The sequence below is a fragment of the Mchenga conophoros genome, linkage group LG13 (assembly GCF_057382185.1).
Source record: "Mchenga conophoros isolate Kocher_MC1m ecotype Shallow Benthic linkage group LG13, M_conophoros_male_GT1.1, whole genome shotgun sequence".
Taxonomy (NCBI): Eukaryota; Metazoa; Chordata; class Actinopteri; order Cichliformes; family Cichlidae; genus Mchenga; species Mchenga conophoros.
Window position 1 is genome coordinate 11429864 of NC_140538.1, and position 23111 is coordinate 11452974.

General features: G+C 38.7%; 1 protein-coding gene across 3 annotated transcripts; it reads right to left on the bottom strand.

Annotated features, from left to right (window-relative positions):
• Positions 1–681: 681 nt before the first annotated feature.
• Positions 682–20902, bottom strand: LOC146560887 (atlastin-2-like). 3 transcript variants are annotated; one of them, XM_085296446.1, is made up of 15 exons: positions 20721–20902; positions 11030–11202; positions 10630–10836; positions 8610–8744; positions 8366–8470; positions 8196–8246; positions 8049–8105; positions 7725–7817; positions 7353–7491; positions 6792–6919; positions 6213–6269; positions 6058–6129; positions 4763–5194; positions 3097–3240; positions 682–2670 (listed from the first exon to the last, which is right to left on the bottom strand). In XM_085296446.1, exons 1-14 carry the CDS (start codon positions 20791–20793, stop codon positions 3103–3105), a joined length of 1860 nt encoding a protein of 619 aa, XP_085152572.1. In that variant the 5' UTR covers positions 20794–20902; the 3' UTR covers positions 682–2670; positions 3097–3102. The 3 variants fall into 3 exon arrangements, with proteins under 3 accessions (XP_085152572.1, XP_085152574.1, XP_085152573.1); XM_085296447.1 differs by having other exon boundaries at positions 2584–2670; positions 3067–3240; XM_085296448.1 differs by lacking the exon at positions 3097–3240 and having other exon boundaries at positions 20721–20897.
• Positions 20903–23111: the final 2209 nt, after the last annotated feature.

The window sequence follows — 23111 nt, forward strand, 5'->3', positions numbered from 1 at the left end:
AGTCCACCAGGTTTATGTCACAGGTGCCCTAAATCAACAGCACTGTTAATTACTAGAATCCTGTTTTATCCACCAGTATGCACAAGCCCTTTGATCAAACTGATATTTTTATCCCTAAAATATAATTGTTATTCAAATGTTCAAATTTGCATCCACAAAAAGGCTAAAGTATTTTTTTAAGATGCCAAATTAGTTTACTTGCATTCCTGAACAGTTGAACTGTTTAGTTTATTAATCTGACCTCAGATTTCCAGTGTGCCAGCTCGAGTATATAAAAACATGATTTCAGGTTAAACAGGGTTTTGACAGATTCCGAAAATGTTTTTGAACAGGTCTTACACATTTGTTAAACCCTGTATGTTTATATGTAAATACAGATATTTACATATATAAACACAGTGGAATCTTTTTAATCCCTTTGGCAAAATGAATGAATCCAAACCTATTGCATTCATTTAATGTGTTTGAAACACAAATTAAATGAATGCAAAGAAAAGTGTGGTTTCTTTTTGTTACACTTGTGTGATGATCAGATTTTGGATTAAAGGTTTGGTTAGTCTGCAGAAAATATTCACATTTCCCAGTTAAGACAACTCTTCATATACACGACATACATGTGTTGCTTGCTGGTCCTTTTAGATGCTTCCATCAAGGAATAAAAGACAAAAGGAGCCGAAAGAGTTGTGTTGATGATTTATTCTTAAGGTAAACATCTTATTCAAAAATAAATTACCAGAGATATCTTTAAAAGAGACAGACACCTTCTCCTGCCCGCGCATCACAATCTATGCTTTTCCTGTCAGATTTATTCACGCGTTTCCGCTAACGTCAATCCTCACGTGGAGAAACTAAACCTACAGCAGCAACTTATTCTTAAACCACAGACTGGTAAGTTGATCAACAAGAGAGGAAAACAAAAAAATAACCATTTAACTGATTCGCTATAAAATGTACACAAAGTTTATTTAAATATTTAATCCAACGTACATGCCCGATTTGTAGTATGAACACATAAAAAAAAAAAAACCCAAAAAACAAAAGACTGTACAGTACAAGACTGGTGCTTAAGGTGAGCAGTGGATGGAATCAATGTGAAAAAGACAGGTGCGACGAGTTAAACCGACAGGGTAGATTTATTTAGATCATTTAACAGTCAAGCACATTTTATTCATTTCATTCTGGAGATTGAAGCTCTGACAGCTGCCTCAACAAAAAGGCAGGTAAAGTGTCAGGTAAGGGGTTTGGGGAGCGAGCTGAGAAGACGAGACCTACAGCACTCGTGTCAGTTAAAGTAAAAGCTGATCAGCTTAGCTTCACCGACACTGGTTTCATTTGAATCATGTCTTTGTGCTAAACTAACCAGCAGCTGAGTGTTGCTTCTCATCCAACTTTCAGCAAGAAAGTGGACAAACATAGCTCCTCAAACTTAATCCTTTAATAAGGTTTATAAAAAAACAAAAGCATCAAATTTACCATAAATAATGTACAAAACATCTGAGCTGGGGCTCCCAAAGCAACAGTCAAACTTACAGCCTGTAGGTCCTAAAACTGCAAACAATCAGCACTAGTGTGACTTAAACTGAACTACCTCACTATAGCTGGACTCTAAAAGCTCCTCATGATATAACACAGCTCCTCTTAACAGCATGCAGTGGGCCAAAATCTGTCAGGTCTGTTACAAGAAGTCCAGATATAACGCGTAAAGAACAAGAGGATTGAGACTCAAGAGATAATAATGGAATATGAAACAAGCGCAAAGATGGGAGCCCAGATGTGGATTATACAAATGTTACCTGATTAACTTGTCTTCCAAATGTAGTGCAGAAAACTAATAAAGGAGGCAGACAGAAGAGAGAGAAAAAAAAGAATTACAGCTTTGATTTTTATCCAGAAGTCACATTTTCAGTGGTAGATAAATGTCTTTAAATTGCCTCCGACTCAGATTTTAATTTACTTTCACTTCAGTAGAATCAAGAGAAACTTGGGCGTCACATCTTCATGAGCTTTTTAAGTCGATTAGTTGTCTGTTCTTGCAGGACAAGCTATCACCAGGCAGAAGAGGAAGTAAACTGAGCTGGCCTGTAAGACGAAATGAATTCAGTTTGCATCCAATGCTGATAACAGCTGCCCACAGCTGTGTCAGTTTTCCCTGAATTACAGCTTAATCATGATACGAGTGCAGTTCACTACCAGCATCAATCTGTGTGCGCGTGTGTGCCAGCCTTCAGTATGCATCACAATGCAGCATGGCACACTGGAGAAGATTTGTCAGGTGTTTTGGCAGGAGGCTGGACTCTGCTCAGTCAACATGCAATATCTGAGCTGAGGCACTGGGGGGCGATGAAGAGCAGAGCAGGCAGAGGGCCTCAAGTCCTCGACAGGCAAATAAAGAGGGGGGCAGCTATGTGATGAAGGACATTTGGCAGGAAAAACAAAAAAAGTGGGTCAGCTTTGGTGTTGAACTAGTTTCACAGTTCTAGGACTGAACACGCCGAGTCAGTGGAGGATGATGATAATGAAGATAACAGGTAGAGTTGAGGAGGAAGAGCATCAATCACTCTTTAACCTTGTTTGCTGCGAGCCTTGTTCTGTCAAGCTGGCTCTAATAGAGTTCATCACTGTCTGTCTCATGTTATCCCCCATGTATTGCTCAGTAACTGGCTTCAGAACCTGCAGGAGGAGAAAAAAAAAAAAAGGATCTGCATGAACGGATGATCAAACTGATTATCAGTTACAAATAGTCGATAAAGGAGACAGAAACTAAAAGAAAGTAGGTTAGGGAAGAAAAGCACTTAAAAGGAATGAAAACAAAAAAAGGATGTATTTTTCAAAGTGCTGACCAGGGAAACAACTGAAAACTCTTAAGACGCGTGATTCACAACAAAGCCAAGGAAAAAGAAAACCTTTGTTTCTATCCACACAGAATAAAATTATAAACCGTTTGTGCAGCCTCCGTGTCCCAGACGTGCTCCGTGCTCACACCCAGTACAAAAATCCAGCATCAACAGACTGAAAATTAAAAATCAAGAGGCCAGCAAACTGAAGGTTTTGATACAAGATATACACGTTTACGAGTCTGCAAATCCACCAGCTGACCAGCAGTTAGTTGGTCTTCTTGTAGTTGTCGTTGAGAGGAGACAGAGCTTTCAATTCCAGTGTTGCTCCTGACGGGAGGGAAGGGAGGAGAGAAATAGGCCACGCCAGGCAGCTCCTGACGGGCTCCAAAAGTTTGGAAATGACCTGAGAGGAAAGCAGGGAGGAACGGGGGAGTTAAACAGAGGGGAACCAGGCACTGATACTGGAAGAGGCCGTGGGAAAGAAGTGATGGAAAAATAAATAAAATGATAAATAAAATCAGAACAGAGAAGGAAATGATATGATGCAGGCAGACAAAAACTGGAATCAACATCGCTCACCTTTCTTACCATCCTCTAAACAGCAGGAGAGGCACAAACAGAGACAGGAAGGTTGAGTGATAAAACATATTAAAAAAAAAAAAAAAAAAATAGGGAAGGCAAACAAACGAGGATGAAGGATGTGCTGGCTGGGTTTCACTGGAGCTCTGTAAGGTGAAGTGAATATAAGGATAACAGGATAAGAGGACAGAAAAAAAGGCTAGAAGACAAAGAGGAAGAGAAGCATGTAAGGAAGAAAATAAACCAGATGTGCACAGATATAATGAACCTGGAGAAAAATAAGCTGTTAACATAATGACTTTTACATTAAGCTTCAACTTAAACTAAATACACAAAACAGTAAGAACAAATACACAAATCCATCAGATTTATACTCTGTGGATATTATTAGAAGGATAATAATTAACTGGCCCAAGATGGACCACATAACCAATTATTCACCTGAATTATTCAAACTACTCTCACTTCATCTCAGCATCAGATTGGGCTGCAAGCTACTCGAATTTCTCTTCACTAGTTTCTCACATTTAAGTCTAGATTATACTTGTCATTCCTGGTTGACAGAATGTAAATGTAATGTGATGATATGTAAATTCTCAATGGGAGAGCCCCTGCTTCGTATGGTCAAAAACCAGCAGGCACGCAGATGTCAGCACGGACCCTCGTGCTAACCGTCTGATGATTAAGTTTGTGAACGCAGAATATATATGTGTCCCTGCTTTAGTGTAGTGCCTCACAAAAGCCCTTCTTGGAGTTTGCAAGGTTTTTTTTGGCTACTTTACAAGCAAATAGCGCTTTGACAAGTGTCTAACAAGATGCTCAAATCAAAAATGTTGTCTTTATTTGTGAAAAACAAACTACTGACTCTTTGCTGTTAGCCTTGTTCTTTCTCCCATTAGTAACCGTTGCTTTGCTGCTGCTGAATGACGCAGTGAACAGAGATACAGTTTAATAGATCAAATGGTTGTCAATCTGTCTCTTTTGAGTTACAACTGGCTGATCATTATGCTTGATGAACACTCATGCATCGATAAGGTTCATAATTGTACGTTTCGGTTTAAATGTAAAAAGGACAAACCTCTATTGCAAACTGATCTTTGGTGCTTCTGCACTATGATTTCCTTCTTATTGGCTAGCTTTCAGTATATAAAGGCACTGAACTATTACTGATTTTTGGACTTAAAAAAAAAAAAAGGAATGCCACAATATCAACAAAAAAATAAAACAAACAAACAAAAAACCACCATAAAAAATTAGGAGATGAAAACCAAGCCAGTCGATTGAAGTCTGTGCACACACACAGAGACACACACACTTTTCTCCCTCCTCTCACACTGTCTACCTACCTGCACCCAGAGTGCTTCTGCCACCTCATCAATAATCGTTCCCACCTCCCGAAACTCTCCTGAGTACTTCACGTAACCCCAGGCACAGAGCGACAGCAGCGCCATGCCCATGACCAGGTTAGCCAGTGTGGCTAAGGTGCTCAGGCCGATGAAACCCGTCACTCCAGACACCACATATGTGATGAACATGAGAGCGAAAAGCGTGGCAGGGGTGCGTGCTGCGTAGAAGATGTTTTTGCCTTCGTTCTGCTTGGAGAGGTTGGTGTAGGTTTCCTCCAGCTCTGACTCCAGCTGATTCTGGTAGCGCTGGCAAAACTCCTTGCCCCCCATTTTCTTCACAGAGCGGAAGTAAGACACAGAGTAATCGCGGATCTCCTCGTGGCAGCGCTTCAGATCAGCCGGGGCGACGTAAGGCTTGTCCCCACCGCAGACCTGTAGGGAGGAGGAGATGATATCAGGAGAAAGTCTTTCCTTCTAAATTTTTATTTCTAAGTAGTATGAAATTCTAAGTCATTCTGTTTGTTTGTTGGTACCTTATTACATTTACACAGGAAAATATTTACTGTATTTTCCTGAGTCAGTCATGTAAAACTAGTCAGCAAGATAGTTTTCATATACTTAATGCATCCATGCAAATACTTGACTGCGATACTATGAAAATTAGATCGATCAGAATTACCAGCACTCAAAGTACAGCACTGTGAAAAGAAAAAGAAAAAAGGAAGGACGCTGCAGTGATTTACTGAAACATGGTCGAACGTACATAGAAATGCACTGATAAGGCAAAGGCAGAGTTTGTACAATTCTAATGAACTTAAGGGCAGGGATAGCTCAGTAGGTAGAGTCGTGGCCCCATGATTGGAAGGTCGGGGGTTCGATTCCCCTGAACAGCTACCCTGAGGTACCCCTGAGCAAGGTACCGTCCCTACACACTGCTCCCCGGGCACCCAATGGCTGCCCACTGGTTCACTGAGTGAATGGGTTAAATGCAGAGAGGGATTTTCCCCACGGGGACCAATAAAGTACACTTTCTTTCTTTCTTTTCTTTTCACTTTATTATTCACTGTGAGGATTTTTTCTATCCAGGTACACTCTTACTGCACTGGCAATGTCTCAGGGATTATTGTCAGGCTGGAAAATGTAGCCTGAAACTTATTGCCCAAAATGCCAGGTGATTATCAGGTAGGAAGCGCAGGTCAATTAATCAGGCAGTGATATTCCCATATTTGCTCCCTGGACTTGGGCACCTTTTAGACTTCATTCACGATGAATATCAGGGATAAACCGGTCCTTACCTGCTCCATTTTCTTGCTGTACAGGTCTTTGGCTCCTGCCACAGCTGTCAGGTTGTTGGCCTCTGCTGTTGCCTATCAAAAAAAAATGAAAGACAAAAAGATTGAACACAACCCTAATCAAAATGAGATGACTTAAAAGATTCCCAATTACTGACCTGCAGCATGGTCTTTGGGTGAGGCAGCTCCTCTCCCTGGTAGATCTTTATGTAAGCCTGCAGGAAAGAAAAATGAGTCTCAGCATCACCAAAGTGTTTCTTTAGTTAACACTCTGGCAGGTAGGTGACTTAACAAGTACTCCAAGTAAAAGGCTGATGTTATCTTTAAAAATGACTTAATACTGCAAAAACCCCTAAATAAAATTTAATGCAAGTATGACTGGGCACACTTATTTTGGAAAGTTGGAGAAATGAAATCTGATGACAAAGAACTGAATACTTTTGTCAGTGAGACCACAGTTTACCAAAAGCTCTGGATTGCTGTGTCGTTTATTCACTCTCAAGCTTTTGTGATTTATCAAAAAAAAAAAAAAAAAAAAAAGGCAGAAGGGTGTACAATTTGAAGCTTTGTATTTGTAGTGCAGGAGGTCAGTATGAAAAGCACTGGAATCATTTGTGCAAGCAGCTGTAATCCTGTATACACTGAGACCTCTGTCGCTTTTTAAATGTAATTTTATCTTAACAACAATAGGTCATATTTTGGTCATAGACTGGTATTTATTTAAAATTATGCACCACCTTGAAGTACTCCAGAAGATCTTTGCAGGTGACCTTGTTGCCTCCGATCTCTTTCTCTACCAGCTGACTCGGCGCCAGAAGAAGAGGCACGAGCTGGGCCAACTCTTTTTTGAAGTCTTCATCAATGTCTAAAACATGGAAAGTTGTGTAATTTCAGTCCAACGAGCTATGGCAACATAATCCTAGAAGTAAAACTTGGCACTCTGAAGACACGTTGTAATTCTCTTTTTATCAGTATTAGCAAGGGTTAGGACAGCTATCATTTTTGAAGTTAGAAATACCACTCAAACAATTTTCTCTCTCCGTCTCTCTCTCTCTCTCTCTCAGGTTTCTGGTTTTAAGCCTGACAGGGACAATGCCATGCATAAATCCATGGCAGTTGACTGGTTGAAAAACTGCCATGAACAGGAAAGGGGAGTGACAGCAGAGTTGAAACTGGCTGAGGTAACAGCTACAACATATAGGCGCCAATCTGCAATGTTTTGAGCAGGCTCCGTGTACAACCAGCACCTACCACGTCTTTAGCCATTAGTCTACATTACTACTGTGCCTTGTTCTCACCTCTCAGCCTGCCGTCAAATTTTGGGTTAGTAGCCACCTTCAGGCCAGGATGTGGCAGCAGGAAGCAGTTGATGTTGGAGAAACAGTGCTGGATATGATTTCTCACATTCTGCAACTCTTCATGTTGATTATGTTTAACCTGCATCGACACACAGTGAAAATGTGAGCTTGTTACTGACTTTGTGTTTTTCAAGAAGAGATGCGCCATCCATAACAGGAACATTGTTAAAATTATTTGTGCTGCAGGAAGCAATAATCATTGTGTGAACATCAGGGTATGGTATGGTAGGTTTCTTCTGTCTAGAAGCCTGTAACCTCCGACACTTTTCCCCCCTTTTATTTTCTGAATCTGCGTTGAAATATAATTCTCACCTGCAATCTTTTATCCAGAAATTCATTGCCTCCTTTCATTCCATAACAGAATTCGTAAGGAAAACACCAATCCCGAATGAGGAACATTAGAGACTAAAAGAGAAAACCAACAGTACAGAAACTCAGAGAATATCTTTCATTTTATGAAAAAAAAAATAAACAAAACAACAACATTGTAACTGAAATAAATGAGGCTATTTTTCTTCTTTTTTTAGTTTTTTACTTGTCCACACTACATTTGTTTTCAGTAAAAGGGCTGACTCAAACCTCAAACAATGTACACTGTGAATTGCAACAAACACAGCGAAAAGAAAAAGCCAGTACCTGGAAAGGTTTCTCGGACACCTCTTCCATTGCAAGACGGCCATATTCAGTGAAGAGCTTCATATGAAAGGAAAAATAAATGACGATGAAAGAACTGAATATTCTGATGGTACTTTTTGGTGAGAGAAGAAACAAAATGACACAAACCTGGAGGTGCTGCAGGTCATCCTCTTGTATGTTTGAAGAGAGATTGTACACCTGAAAGAACCAAAAACAAAAAACAGAACTTAAATGTAATGCAAGGCTTGCATCTTAATATGTTAAAATAAATATGTAAATATATTATATTTAAAGAAAAGACATGCTTTGAATATCACCTGAACAGAGCTGGTCATTGTGCTGAGGGCAAAAACTGTAGCACTGTCCTTTATGGTAGACTGACTGTCAAATGCTCCTTGTGTGTCAACAAGGAGCACAGCAACCTGTCGGGATGAGATTAAACGAGTTCAAAACACATTCAGCACAAGTTTGTGTTGAAATGCTTGAAAATTCATTAACAAAATATTAAAATAACTGTTCATGATAAATATGTCTGGCAATGAGTGGAGGTGTTGTATCTACCTTGTCGCCATCAGGCTTCTCCACCACAAACACTTCACTCCAGACCTGAATTCCTGTGGTTTCCCTCTCACACCCTCCTCTCCAGGTGAACCCAGTCAGGGGCTCATCATTACCTCCTATCCATGAGTCTTTATCCTGAAAAGGAAAGATTCAAGATGAGACAGAGAAGGGAACAGAGGGAGATGAAAACCAAGGTTGTTTGTCATCTAGATCCATGTGAATTCCTGTCTAAGACTGGGAGAGGATGAAAGATAAAAGTGAAAATTGCACAGGTACACTGCCCAATGGGGCCGAACCCGAGGTCTTTTGTCAGTGCAGTGTGTTGTAACGTTTCTGGAATGGTGCATGTAAGACTAATGCAGTATGCCAAATGAAGGAAAAGCAACCAAAGGTTAATCACCATCAACATGTTTTATAGCATCTATGATGATTACAGCAACACGTTTCAACTAAACATTGTTCAAAGAGATATCAACACAAGCTGAACAAACAGATGAATAAAAAATGATTTCTTAATGTAGAATAAAAAAATGATTTCTTAATGTAGAATAAAAAATGATTTCTTAATGTAGAATAAAAAAATGATTTCTTAATGTAGAATAAAAAAATGATTTCTTAATGTAGAATAAAAAAATGATTTCTTAATGTAGAATTTCACATAATATAGTATATTTTTGCCAGTCAACTGCTGTGATTGCGAGCACAAACGTCAATTAATGGTAACTCTTTGTGACAATGAATGTTTATCCCACTGACCACAAATAGGAAATGCAGCTTCAAAGCAAATGTGTGATTTAAAGGTCAGAGTACATCAGAGTACTGATTCCCCATTAGTACATATCTGTGCAGTGTCCAAGTGTGATGTGATGACAGATAATAAATACCTGCAGACAATACTCCCTGTAATAAAAAGGAAAAAAACAAAAAAAAAAGCTGCACACACTTATTAAGTCTAGTGGTACCATTAAGTCATGAATAAACTTGAATTAATTATCAATAACTTTATGAATGCCCATGTTCATGCCCAACAACTTTGAGAAATACCATACTTGCAACACCCTTTTGTATTTCCTGGTATGTGTTCACGTGTGTGTTATTTGAAAATAAGTGTAAGGTGATCCTGACTGCTTCTGTGTGTCCAACTGCTGTTAGAGGGGCTCAAAGACTCACCGTTTACACTTCTATAGGAAATAAACAAGATACTGTGCTCACGTGGACCACACTCAAAATCTTACTCTCCTGGTTCAGCAAGTATCTCAGTACAAAATCAAAACTGGAAGCACTCGTCTTTGCACGTCACCTGTGCATGCAAGTACTAGTTGAAGTGTCCTCTGCTGTCCTTGTTCATTTCTACCCAATTTCACAATCTCTACTGACTGAAAATGTTACTCAATAGTCACCCTTTGAGCAAGGATAAACTCTTATGTTTACTTAGCTCATGTAAACACATCTTGGGTTCAAAATTAGCACTAATCTATATCTCAGCTCAGTGAAACTGTGTACAAATGAAAGTAGTAAATTTTATATATGAGGAGACATCAATTTGACTGTCTTTATTTATATCTAAAGAATATCTTTAATGCTCCGGGTTGTTGTACCAATATGATTAAATAATGACTCTTTAACAACAACAACAACAACAGGTCTGACACAGTGTAATTTAATGAGCTTATCCCAGAAGTCATAGGGAAAGTAGTGGATTACAGCCTGAACAGGTCTCTAGTGTATGTCCAGGACTAATACAGAAAGACACATTCATTCATGTTCCCATACTCTATGGCCAGCTTAGAATTACTTCCATGTCTTTGGACTGTAGGAGGAAGCCAGAACAGCCACACGGGCTGAGAGAAAAAGATGCAAACCTCAGACAGAAAGAGACAGCTCAGAAATGCATGTTGGTTGACATTTCTTTAAATATTTGGAAAATGTAATGCAACTAATATGTGTACCTTTAAAATTTTATTTTATTTTATTTTTTAAATCCCTACTACAGAAAGTGTAAATACAACAGTCGTCTCACCCGGTTGTGCATGTAGCGCAGCATGAAATCCAGCAGGAAGGACTTTCCCTTCCTAAAGGCTCCAGCCACAGACACAACAACCACGTTCAGGTCCTTCACATGTTTCTGCAGCAAGACTTCCTCCAGTGCCGTGGCGTTCAGCTCAAAGTTGTGCTCATTTGCCTGGACAATCTGGATGGGCCCGGCCACTTTTTTCTCTTCCACAGGCTGAAGACACAAGTTTGCAAACAGTCAGGTTTGTCGGGGAGGTTCAGGTGATTTTTGTAGTGACCCTCAAAGAATTCAGTTGGTCACATTATTCTCCTAAGTGTTGCTTACTTCAAACATTTATAAAAGTATTGTTATATTTACATATCCTAAATCTCATTAATAGACTAATATGGTAGAAAACACATCAAACCTTCACATCTTTTTCTTGACTCCCTTCCTTTGGTTGGGGGGTGGGACTGATATTTTTGCCCAAATCCATGGTTCTGGGAAACAAATCATTGTCATCTTCAGATTTCGCTTCAGGTTTTGGAGCCTTGCGTTGGGAAATGGTGCAATCTTTGAATCCATTGACACCTTTAGAGCCTAAGACCAAATGGAGATAAAAAGCTAAAATGAAAGTGGTTACATAACACCATGCTAGATGATAAAAGATAAAGTGAGAAACGGGACTTTTGCGACCAGCTTATTTTCTAAGGAAAAGCTTACTTCCTTATTTCTAAGGAAAATAACTTCCTTTAGACTACTGTTCTGTAAAGCTAGAGAGAGAAAAAAAGAAATGCCACATGGATCAAACTAAAGACGGGACTCTTTCCAGCTTTGTGTATTGGGCTAAATACTGCTATCCACTCTGGTTCCCTTCAACTAGGTCAAGCTCTAAAATAGCTATGTGTTGAAAAATCACAAAGGGCCAGGAAAAAAGGACAAGTAAAGTAAGTCAGCAGGACAGTGCTTTTAGTGTTGTTCTCAGCCTTTTCCCCAAAATGTCCTGTAAATATTTACTAACTCTTAAATCCCTTTCCTTAAAAACTGACTTCTTCCTGTATCATTGGCATAAAGGCAGTAAACATGAGTTTGATGAACTCCAAAATCTATTATTTACAGATGAATGGCTTCTTGCATCTTTGAATGACATACAAAATCATCTTTTAAAACAAAAACATTGTATCATTTTTTCTTTTAAAGATTCAGAATATTCACAGGTAAAGGCTAAAATGACACTATTTAAATATACAGTTCACTGTGTACTTAAATATAAATTATTGACAGCCTATGAAACAGGTTGGGTTACAAGCCATTCATACCAAGTTGTCTCAGTCACGTCTGTCACAAGATTCAAATGGGCTGTCTGGAAAGCAACGTGACCAGTCTCTTCTAATTTGCTTGGCATTCTTGATAAGTACATGACCTCCATCGAAGTCCTGATATTTACAAAAAAAATGTATAACTATGAGCTCCTGCTTCATAAACACCATCAAGATACTAAGCATTTATCAGGAGTAACAAAACTGACAATACAAGATAAGACATCACAATTATGAAAGTGGAAGGTTATGCATTACTTGTGTGTTTAACTGAAAAACAAATGGAGCAATTATACACAACTTCTTCTATTCATGACCACAAGCTGTGCCATTAGTCATTTTACAAGAAAGTTATTTTAAAAAGCGCTATCACTTATGTATAACACAAATTTCAGTCGAACATTTTAACTAAACAAGAAAGTCAAGTCTTGAAATTAATAGTCTGTTTTGCGAGTCCGTGGCCTCTTACAGAAATTGAGCATGTTTTTAGATAAAGTGGAAATCCTAAAGAAGAAGGAAAAAAAAAAAAAAAAAGTTGTGCAAGTACCGGTAGAGCATGTACACAAAAGATTTTTTTTTTTTAAATCAAGAAAAATGCCAAAATTGAATTATTTGCTGTTCTTCAAATGTGAGAATACACAGATTTTAAATTTAATTTAATTTAATTTTTTTTAAAAAAGGAAATAAATATTTTTGAAAATGACTTTGGTTACAGGTCTTTTCTCAGGGAAACAAAGCCAATCAGGAAATATTCAGAGCACATGACCAGAACATCAGCTAACAGAGGGCTTCAGTTGTGACAGTTGTGTTCACTGCTGGCAGCACAGCAGTGAACACAGCCAGCACAGAACAGTTGGCGTGCTTTAGAGAATATAAGCAGCTGCAGCAAGGAAAGCAATGGTGGAAAGTAACAAAGGTGATTATTCTTTGTTTAAGAGCATACTAAAAACTAGCTCAGATCGGCAGCCATTTGGGCAGTTATGTTTGATTGTGAAATACACAAATAATAGAAATAACGCCTCAACTTCTTGCAGAACTTTTAAAGCAACTAAGGAGCAGTATTTCCTGTGAGAGACACCCATTAAGTGTGGACTTAGGGTTTAAGCTTAACTTCATATACATTTTAAATGTTCAAATTAAGTTTTATAACCAAGTTTTTCCTAGCTCAAAATTGGATTTGGGAGTGGCTTTGCATGCAAGCGTGATTGACTAAATATCGTTGAAGCAAAGAATGTGTCCTGCCTTACTTAACTGAACCTTTTTCCTGTTATATTTGTCTACCTAATTCTTTACTTCTATAATAAATTTCTATTTGTACCAAAGTAAAGGAAAGGGAAAATTTCTGAAATATATAAGGTTGTAGAAAGTTCTGTGGTGATGGGTCAAACTTTTCTAATGGTGTGATACTTGGACTTCTAAGCTCCTCATCTATGATGTCTTGCTTCTTTTCTTTCTGTAATATTCTACTTCTACTAATAATGTGGATCTTTGGACTTTACCATTAGTCTAATATTTTGGAACCTTACGCTAGGTTTTCAGGGTTCAACAACACTGTTTTTCAATGTTTTCTCACAAAGGAGAAGCAAACAATCAATTTTTTTTTTTAAATAACCTGAAGATTAATTACAGCTGTCTAACAGTTTAAGCTTTTGAGAACATCAGGTGATATTTCTTAAGAGAACAACTGTAAATAGGACACCCAAAGACCCTCTTGGAGCTGCAAACGGGCCACAGCAGTGTTGTAAGCACAGGGCAGTTACAGTAATCTCCTCTGCACACAAATTAGCCCTGAGCATTTCCTTAGTCTGTGGCACTGCAGGTTTCCATCAAGACCAAAGCAACACTTAGCAGAATGAAGTGGCACAGACTGCAGAGACCTACACAAAGACACTATTCTGCTAGGACTGTGAGGGGCCTATGTTGCAAAACAAAAACAATACAGGCCGAGTATGCAAGAAAGCATAACAGACAGTAAAACCCCATTAGCTCTGCTGATATGTGCACTCACTACAACACTTCATGATATATTAGCAAATGCACTGCCCTGCTCCTCCGCTTCCAGAAAATGAGGACAGGCCTAAAATTAGCCTCCTTAACTTGTTATCTTATGATGGCACAGAGCAGATGTTAACTGGCTTACACGATTCCCTGACACACAATTGATGATGAGGAATTTGCATCACACAAGCATAAAGCAGCACACAAATCCTAGAGATATGCATGACTAGTTGACAAGCCATTTAAACACTAGATCCCTCATTAGATGACGTTAGAAGACAAATTCTTCTTATTTTCTTAATAAGTGTAAGTGTTAATTAGGGCTGCCACGATTAGTCGACTAGTCACGATTATGTCGACTATTAAAATCATCGACGACTAATTTAATAGTCGACGCATCGTTTGAAGCTTTGTAAGATCACAAAGGACGCAGGAATGAGTAGTAGGATTTAAGAGTGTAATAACGGACTGAAACAGAAGATGGCAGCACTGCATGTACAAGGATGCCAGCTGCCGTTAAACCCCGAAGAAGAAGAAGAAGCTGTGTCCCAGAATTCATAGCGCAGCTGTCAACAATGGCGGCAGCTAGTTAGTTTTAACTTTACTCTTATTATTCTTTCTGGGTCACAAAATAAACGTTTAACATATTTTCAGGCGAGAATGTAGCTGTGTAAACCTCAAATATCTGCTCAGTTTATCAAGACACCACATATTTTCAAAAGCGCTCCGACGTTTTCGGAGACGTCTGTTACCCACTAGCTCGTTAGCTAGGCGGGGGCAAGGCTAACTAGAGCCGTGAGAACACCGGACTCCCGGCAAATCGTTTTCAAACCCACCGCCGTCTTTCGCTAGTCAGGTTAAACATATATATAAGTCACTTAGATAACTTAAAAATGTTATTGTTTGGCTTTCTTTAGTATTTTATTTGTTCCTGAGTAAATCAGTTTGGCTGAGATTAAAGTTATAGTTTTTGCACAGCTAAAACTGTCAAGCAGACAGCTGATTATCAGAAGTGTGAGACGCTGGAGAATATACTCTGGTGTCCTGTTATATTTTAGAAAGCAAGGAGTTTATTAAACTTCACCGAAACAATCTGCAAATTTCATTAAAAATTAATAAACTACCATCTTGTCTTTATTTTTAGTTAGCACAAACACTTCAAGCTGTAAGCTAATGATAGTTATATAAGACCAGATGCTGCTGGTGCAATAAGCTGTACGCTGTACGTCCAATGGATGATGATCTGATTAGTCGACTAATCGCAAAAATAATCGGTGACTAGTCGACTATCAAAATAATCGTTTGTGGCAGCCCTAGTGTTAATGTGAAACAATCCCCATCAGTTAACTATTGTTTGAAATGCTCCAATGCTACTCGGGATGGATTGAAACATCTCAATTTCTGTGACAGAAAGATGTAAACAAGCAAAGTGTAAAACAACCATGCAAACCAGTGCTGCTTGTGGTGTAGTCAGCTCTAATCGGCACTGGAGCAATATGTAAACACAATCAGGACACTAAAGGGCAATTTATTCCTCTGTGATCAATCTATGTACAGAATGCAAGTCTGCAACTGACCAATACTGCTGCTAGAACTAATACTTGTGCATTGTGTGCCTGCAGTGATCTGTAGTTATGCCGTCGAAATCTGAATAATGGCGGAAAGATTAACAAGAAATGTAAAGGAAACAATAGTATAGTACAAGATGTTGTCATTTGTAGAGGTGAACATTAGGGGTGGGTTTTTATAATCGATTCATCGATTAAAATCGATTCTGGCTTGGATAACGTAAAATCGATTCATTAAAATCCTGAATCGATTTTTTAATATAAATTTATTTTGTCCGAAATGCCAGAATCTCTGGTGACATCTCACAAAATTTCAAGAACCACCAAACAGTAAATGAGAGCAGGTACAGGGATTCTTCACATAGACTTAAACACAGGGCGTGACCCGCGGATCAGAATCAGTTAGATGTCGCCTTTCTCACAGTCGGGGCTGAAAGTGAAAGCCGACAGCTCGCTGATCCGGGTCCGCGCTTTGTGTTCACGCCCTTTATGCGCTGATTCTAAGGCTGTTAGTTTGATCTCTCTCCAAACAATATTGACCGAACCAGCAGCAAAAGAAGATCCAAACGCTTCACATAAACATCGTCATGAATTCACTCTTTTACTGTTTTGCTTCCATTGCGATGCGCAGCTCTCTCTCTCTCTCCCTCTCTCCCTCTCCCTTTCTCTCTCTCTCTCGAACAGTTTTGCTTTCTTCATTATTCGCTTGCTTGTTACGCACAAGTCTACTGTTGCTTACAGCGCTGTCGGCCGCTGTTTTTTTCCCTTTTACATTCTTCCGAAAAGAAAACCTCATTTCTGCTGTTCAATACTGAACAAATTTAAACTTTTTAAAATTATTCAAAATGCAAAATGCTTAGCCGTGTCTCTAATAAAACCGCTGTAACGTCAGAGGTAATGTTCATTAATTAATGGTTTTCTTTCGTTTTTGATGTACTGCAGAATATTTTTTATAAAATCCCAGGCCAGGAAAATCACCTACATGTTTTTCTGTGTTTTATCTTCAGCTACTTTGACACAAAGGCATCTGCTGTGATGCTCACAGCTTGGATAAAGTCTTGCGAGTGTCAGCTTCCTTTTTATAGATACAAAAATATGTAAATGTACTGATCTGAATTATATTTCTGACCGTCAAAATTTCCCAGATTTAAATTGAATCGAATCGAATTAAATCGAATTGTGGATCGAATCGATTCGGGACCTTGTGAATCGGAATTGAATCGATTCTAGAAATCAGTGACGATACCCAGCCCTAGTGAACATCAGGTTAGTGCAGTAAGGTTTCCGAAGCATTACACAGTTATCTTTAACTATCAAGTGCAAGAATAGTATGCAAGGTAGCCTACATCTCAGCAGCATATCCCAAATGAGCTTCCCTGCCCTCACCCCCTCCCCTCGACTCCTGCACTACATCTGAGGCAGACTTTGATAAAGCTACAGTCCAGTAACTTAAGCAGCTGTCTAAATATGGAATGTTTCCTACCTTAAACAGGCAATATCTGTGTAGGAGTGCAAAAATTACAAAGAAACTGGCCTTTGGGAGTAAAACTGTACTATAAAAAGAAAACATATCCAGTTAGTCAAGCATGATTAAACAATTAACATTTCTAGTTGAGTCACAAGAAAGAAAAATGGCATTTAAAGTGTTGGGGGGGAAAAAAAGGAGAAAATTTCAAGCAAAAATCTACTGTTGCAACCACAGATTAGTAACACCAGCTAGTCACAAGCCTGGTTAAAACTCCTTCTTCCAGCCATAGCACATCCAGAATATACATGTTAACTACTAGGTGATACTTTTTTATTCAATGCATAAAGAAGGAGGAGTTCACTGTAGGCTATTAAGATGCAGCTATGCTAAATTCCCTGCACTCCAACACTAAAAGACAACCTGACTTGGCCTCTCTGGACACGAGTCAACAAGGGGAAATGTTGAGTTGCAGCAAGCAGACCAATGTGAAGTCTGCGAGGACAAAGTGCAGATTAAGAGCAACCGGAGTGAATGTTGTTGTTGCCACAGAGTCAGCTGGTGTGTTCCAAACTAGACATAAGGGTTATCACGATAAGGATTCCTGACTGTCACAGCAGCAACTCTTTAGTATTCAGTCAAATATTTTGAATTGGTTTAACAAATGTACGCTGCATTAAACTGCTGACAACAGACCATTTTCTACATTTGTAAAACAAGTTGAAGTTATGGCAACATAGACGGGAAAGATGTGACAGGTTTTAACAACATTTAACATTAACTGTAGATTTCAACATACCATTATGACCACAGCTCAGTAAAACAGTGAAAAGTATCATGGGCAAGTTAACAGTCCAATTTAGACCAATAGCTATTATATGATGGTTTATGGTGAAGCTGCAGCCTCTCCTTTCTGTTACACACAGTTGGTAGCAAAGATATAGCACACCACTTCTGTTCACTGTATTACTGAAGGAACTGTTGCAGGTAAAAGCCATTACAATCTTTTATCAAACCGTCTGTTTAACAGGGTTAAACATGAAAAGGATATCTTGTTGCCTGACCACAGTCTTAATGAGGTAAAATGAAAATTGTCTCTATGCAAACTGCTGGTTTAGCCTGGCACGATCTATAAAAAATGGCAGATTTCCTGTAAAATTTGCTGCATGTTGAAATCAATCCTTCCATACCTCTCTTTCTACCTGTAAAGGAATATAGATTTAGTTGCCTTATTTATTTTTGCAGGTTTAGACTATTTATATGACATCTAGCTCTCTCAGGGGTTATCTATTGATGTAAACAGTTATCTTACTTAACAAAATGTTTTTTCATGTTATTTATGGTTATTTGATAACCAAACGTGTATTTTAAGGTTAAGTAAACTAAACCCAACTTTTAAGACCAAAGTACTTACGATTGTTTTTTTGTACTTTTTATATTTTACATTTATATTTATTATTGAAACTTGCACCAAGGGAGTGGCACTCCAATTTCGTTGTACTCTGTACAATGACAATAAAAGGCTATTCTATTCTAAACTGATTAAAAGTATTTTTATCATAGTCCTGTGGATTTTTCCTTTTATGGGAAGGTCACAATCCCTTTCCTGGGTGTCAAAAAACTTTTGTACCCTAAAATGAAATCTACTAAAAAGTTATGCTATAAAAGATTGAGGTAGTAGCCTATGTAGTTTTAGCAGACAATTAAATATACTGTACTGTGAAAAAGTATTTTCCCCTTTCTGATTTATAACTAAAAACAAACAAATTTTAATATTAGACAAAGATATTCTTTTTTTTTTAATGATTTAATTTATTAAGGGAAAATTAGCCCCAAAACACCTGATGTGTGAAAAAGTAACTGGTCCCTAACCTAACACCTGGTTGTGCCACACACAGGGCTTATAACAATGAGTCTTACTTCACTGTGGAGGAATTTTTGCCCACTCTTTTTTCGCAAGTGCTTTAATTCCGCCACACAGGAGGGTTTGAGATTGAACAACCTGTTTAAGGTCATGCCAAAGCCTTTGAATTGGATTTAAGACTGGACTTGACTAGGTCACTCCAAAATGATTATTTTTAAACTATTCAGAATTGGACTATTCTGGTGTGTTTCAGATCATTGTACTGCTGCATAATGTGAGTGCGGTTGAACTTGCTAGTCACATAGTCTCCTTCAGGATTTCGTGGTAGAGAATAGAATTTATGGTTCCATCAATTAGAGCAAGTAGGCCAGATCCTGACTTCCAAAAAGTTTAAATTTTTGTTTCATCAGAACACAGAATACTTTCCCAAAGGCCACTCCTGGGAAAGCTCGCCACTGCTCCAAGTTTACTCCATTTGTTTATAATGGCTCTTACAGTGAATTACTGGAGTTTCAAAGCCTTGTAATCCTTTTCAGACTGATCGATGTCAATGATTTTGTTTCTCATTTGTTGAGTTTCAGTAGAGTTTTCCTTGATGTGTTACTTTTTAAGACGTTTTAGCCGACTTCACTTTGTCAGACAGGTTCAGTTTGCATAATTTATTTATTCAACAGGTCTGGCAGTAATCAGGGCTGGGTGTGATTAGTGAAAGGTCACAAAAATGTGTTTAGTCATATTTTATAAGGGAGGCTACTTACTTTTTCCACACAGGGCCAGGTAGCTAACCTTTTTTCCATTAATAAATTACATCCTCATTTAAAAACTGAATATTGTATTTACTCAGGTTATCTGTGTGACAAATGTGTGGGGAGGGAAAATAAAAACACAAATGGCAAAACCACTTTCCTCAGCACGGTATAGAAGTTGCCCACTGGGATGAAAAGAAGGCTTAAGAAGCTTTATCACAAAGACATGTTATCATCATCTGGAAAACGTTAAATTCTCTCGTTTGTGTTAAAATTGTTAATAAGTCAGAGCTTTGTATTACATCACAACTACACTCAATGGCAATAGGCTAATGTAACTCTGCCAAGGAATATACAAAATACATAAAATTCAATACAAAAAACCTAAATGAAAAAGGAGACAAATGATCTACATTATCTTCATAGGTTCACGGCTATGATATTTTTATTTTCTGCTAAAAAACACAAGCAAATGCAGATCTGATTGGCAATTACCTTGTTTAGGTCTGCTAACAAAGTGAGCAGACTACTTATAGGGTATGTAAAAATATCCCAGTCATTAGTGGGATGAGATTAGCGCGACGTTACTCGATTTGTATTGCCTACAATCCGGTTTAAGGACATTGGTTTCAAACTTAAGAATGAAAGCACTTTAAGGCAGTTTATAGTGAGCATGCAGGATGTGGAAAGTTTAAAAAAAAAAAAAAAAAAAAGCGCGGACAAGCCGTGGGTCCTTCCTGAAACCAGGTGAAAGTGACGGCCCGGACAAACGAGCAGACAGGTGTCGCGTTTGAATTTTGTATCCGGGTCGGAATCACTTTTCTACAGCTGCGTTTTCTCCCCAAGTTACTTAAGAAAAAACCCACACTTTAACAGTGAGGACTCAAACCCTCATTTCAACTCAAGTAAAATTCGCAGACTTTAAACCAAGTTGCCTCTGTTTGCGAGCTACACTAGACACATTCTGGCTGGGGCATTTGGCAGGACACCACGGGTCTCTCCAACTGAAAACAGAAACGTCTGGCTAACGGTAAACCCCCCTGACTGGGACAAAGACCACCGAAACATAAACACTTTAACTCGTAAACGCTGTCCCGGCTTCACTCTCCCCATCAGCTCGCTGTCACACGTCTTTTCGCACAAATAAAAATACTTTACCTTTGCCATCGAGTCCGTGGCTGTAGTTGTTCTCCAAGTGAGTTCTGTTAACCAACCCGCTCTCCGCCGCCATCTTGGACTACTGAAACCTACCGTTGCTGACGTCAAAGGAGCGTCTTTTTTTTTTTTTTTTTCCTCGCGCACTCTGCTGAAGTTATATCCCGCCCCGTGGCTGCTGCCGCAGCAATGCAAACTATTTACAGATATCCCAGAGGCAAAACAAGTGTTTCTTTAATTAGTTTACAGCACACGTTCAACTAATCATTGCACCAATTCAAACTTTAAATTTCGTCCCCCTGACACCAGCATAAAGTCTGATTTCAGGGGCGTACCAATGAGTTCTCTCAACCCCCTGTTGCAGTGATTCCCAAAGTGTGAGCTGCAGCCCCCTGGTGGGCATTGACAGCACTTCTATTGGCATCTAGGGTTTGTTTACTACAAAAATATAATTTAAAAAGTATAGTTATTCTTTATTTATTGAAGATATCAGGACCTCTGATTAGCACCTCCAAGTTAGAGGCCATGACTCAATTAGTTGCTGCAGTTCAACTGGAGTTCAAATACCTTATGGTCTTGCTGTTGTCTGGTGCATCATTAGCATCAGTGTGGATGCTGTACTGGTCTGCAATGGACACTTTTCATTGCTTTTAACACTTGTTACTCTTTCAGTTCTTTGTACATTATTATTTTGCTCTTCTCAGCAACAGCATAAGCAAGAATAGCCAACAGACCAGTTGTACCAAATGCTTTGTACATTGCTTCCATCATACAACAGAGAACTCTGCTGGTAGACAGGCCATTCCAAAACTGCTGCAAAAGTTGAAACAGTCAGCTTTTAAATACTCCAGGGAGACTGACCAATAAACCTCACCTACCAGGATCCTGCAAGATACCACAGAGGGACAAGCAGTGGAAATCAAAGCCAATAGAGGACTGAAAGAATGAGATGGTAGATACATGTGAGGGAAATAAGCTTCCTCCTGATGGTGTCTGTGCTTTTCCTTTTCAGATAGCATTAGGAACTGGGTCATTCAGGAGGAATTCAGAGAGTTGCTACTCCTCGTTATTGAAAAGGAGCCAGTTAAGATAGTTGGACAACCCAAAGGAGTTTTGGGGCATGTCCTCTTTGGACATGGGAGGAGGCCATGGTTAGACCCAAGGCACACTGGACAGATTAAGCATCTAGACTGGCTTGGGAATGCCTCAGCATCCCATCAGAAGAGCCAAAGAAGATGGTTGTGGGTCTCTTTTTAGACTTAGTTCCAATAGAATCCCAACTTCACATAATTTAAAAAAACATGTTTACAGCTTAATAAAAAAAACTGTTTTAGAGTCCATGCATAGTTTCTTTTTGTAATGTTATACAAAGAGTCAGGAAATGTGATGAGAGCTACATGTCACACATTCAGAGCTGCTGCTTTAACCTGGCCGTGATAGCCACAACATTATCGTCTTATTCTATTTTTCTGTTGTTAACATGACTAGGTCTCATTGGTTCACCAATGCTACCATCATTAACAACATTGCTTCCCATATGTAGAGGGTGAGATAGGGATCTTGAAGGAAATTATATCTATTTCCTCAACATTTTTGTGGGATCCTGCCTGCACTCTTTATTGTTTGGGCGCTTCACTTCTCTTCTCTACTACTCTTGGTCTTATCTGATAATCACAATCAGAAATATGTCTTTACATACAGACATACTTAAAGGAGCAGAATAAATTATACTTAAACAGTTATGAAGCCAATGAAAGTTGAGTGCTTTCATGTGTTACATGTCTACTCCTTGTGTGTTCTTCCTCTCTCTCTCTCTTTTGCTCTGCTTTCTCTCCCTCTCTTAGGTGGGAGTGATTAATGGTTGCTCTGTCCTCTATTTAAAAGCATCCTTTGGTTTCTTGTGAGGCTTTATGTTTTTTTCCTTCTTGCCTTTGAGAAAGAGGCTCTTAGCTTTTCTTTTGTATTAAATTAGGGCTGGTCTAGGCTCCGCTTACCTGTTGTTATTGTTTTTTGGAGGGTTTTTTTTGCCTACAACCCTTCAGCTTTCTTTTTTTTGTTTAAATAAGACAATTCTTATTGGCAAACTGAAACTTGGGTGTGGGATGTATATTTATACACTGTGGTCACTGAGATCAATCGAGGCTGTTGTTTGTTCCCTTTTAGCTCTGCCTCTTGGGTGGCCTCTGCTGAACTGCTTTGACTTTTGGAGGCATATGTTGAATGAGTATATCTTACTTTAAGTTTTTTGTGATCACACAATATTTCAGTCATTGTTATTAATTCCAGTAACGTATATGATCATCTGCCACCACTAGATTAGAATAGAATTGATCTTTATGGACATTTTCAAAAACTAAAACACTGAGATTATGTAATAGTAATAGATTTTTGGGC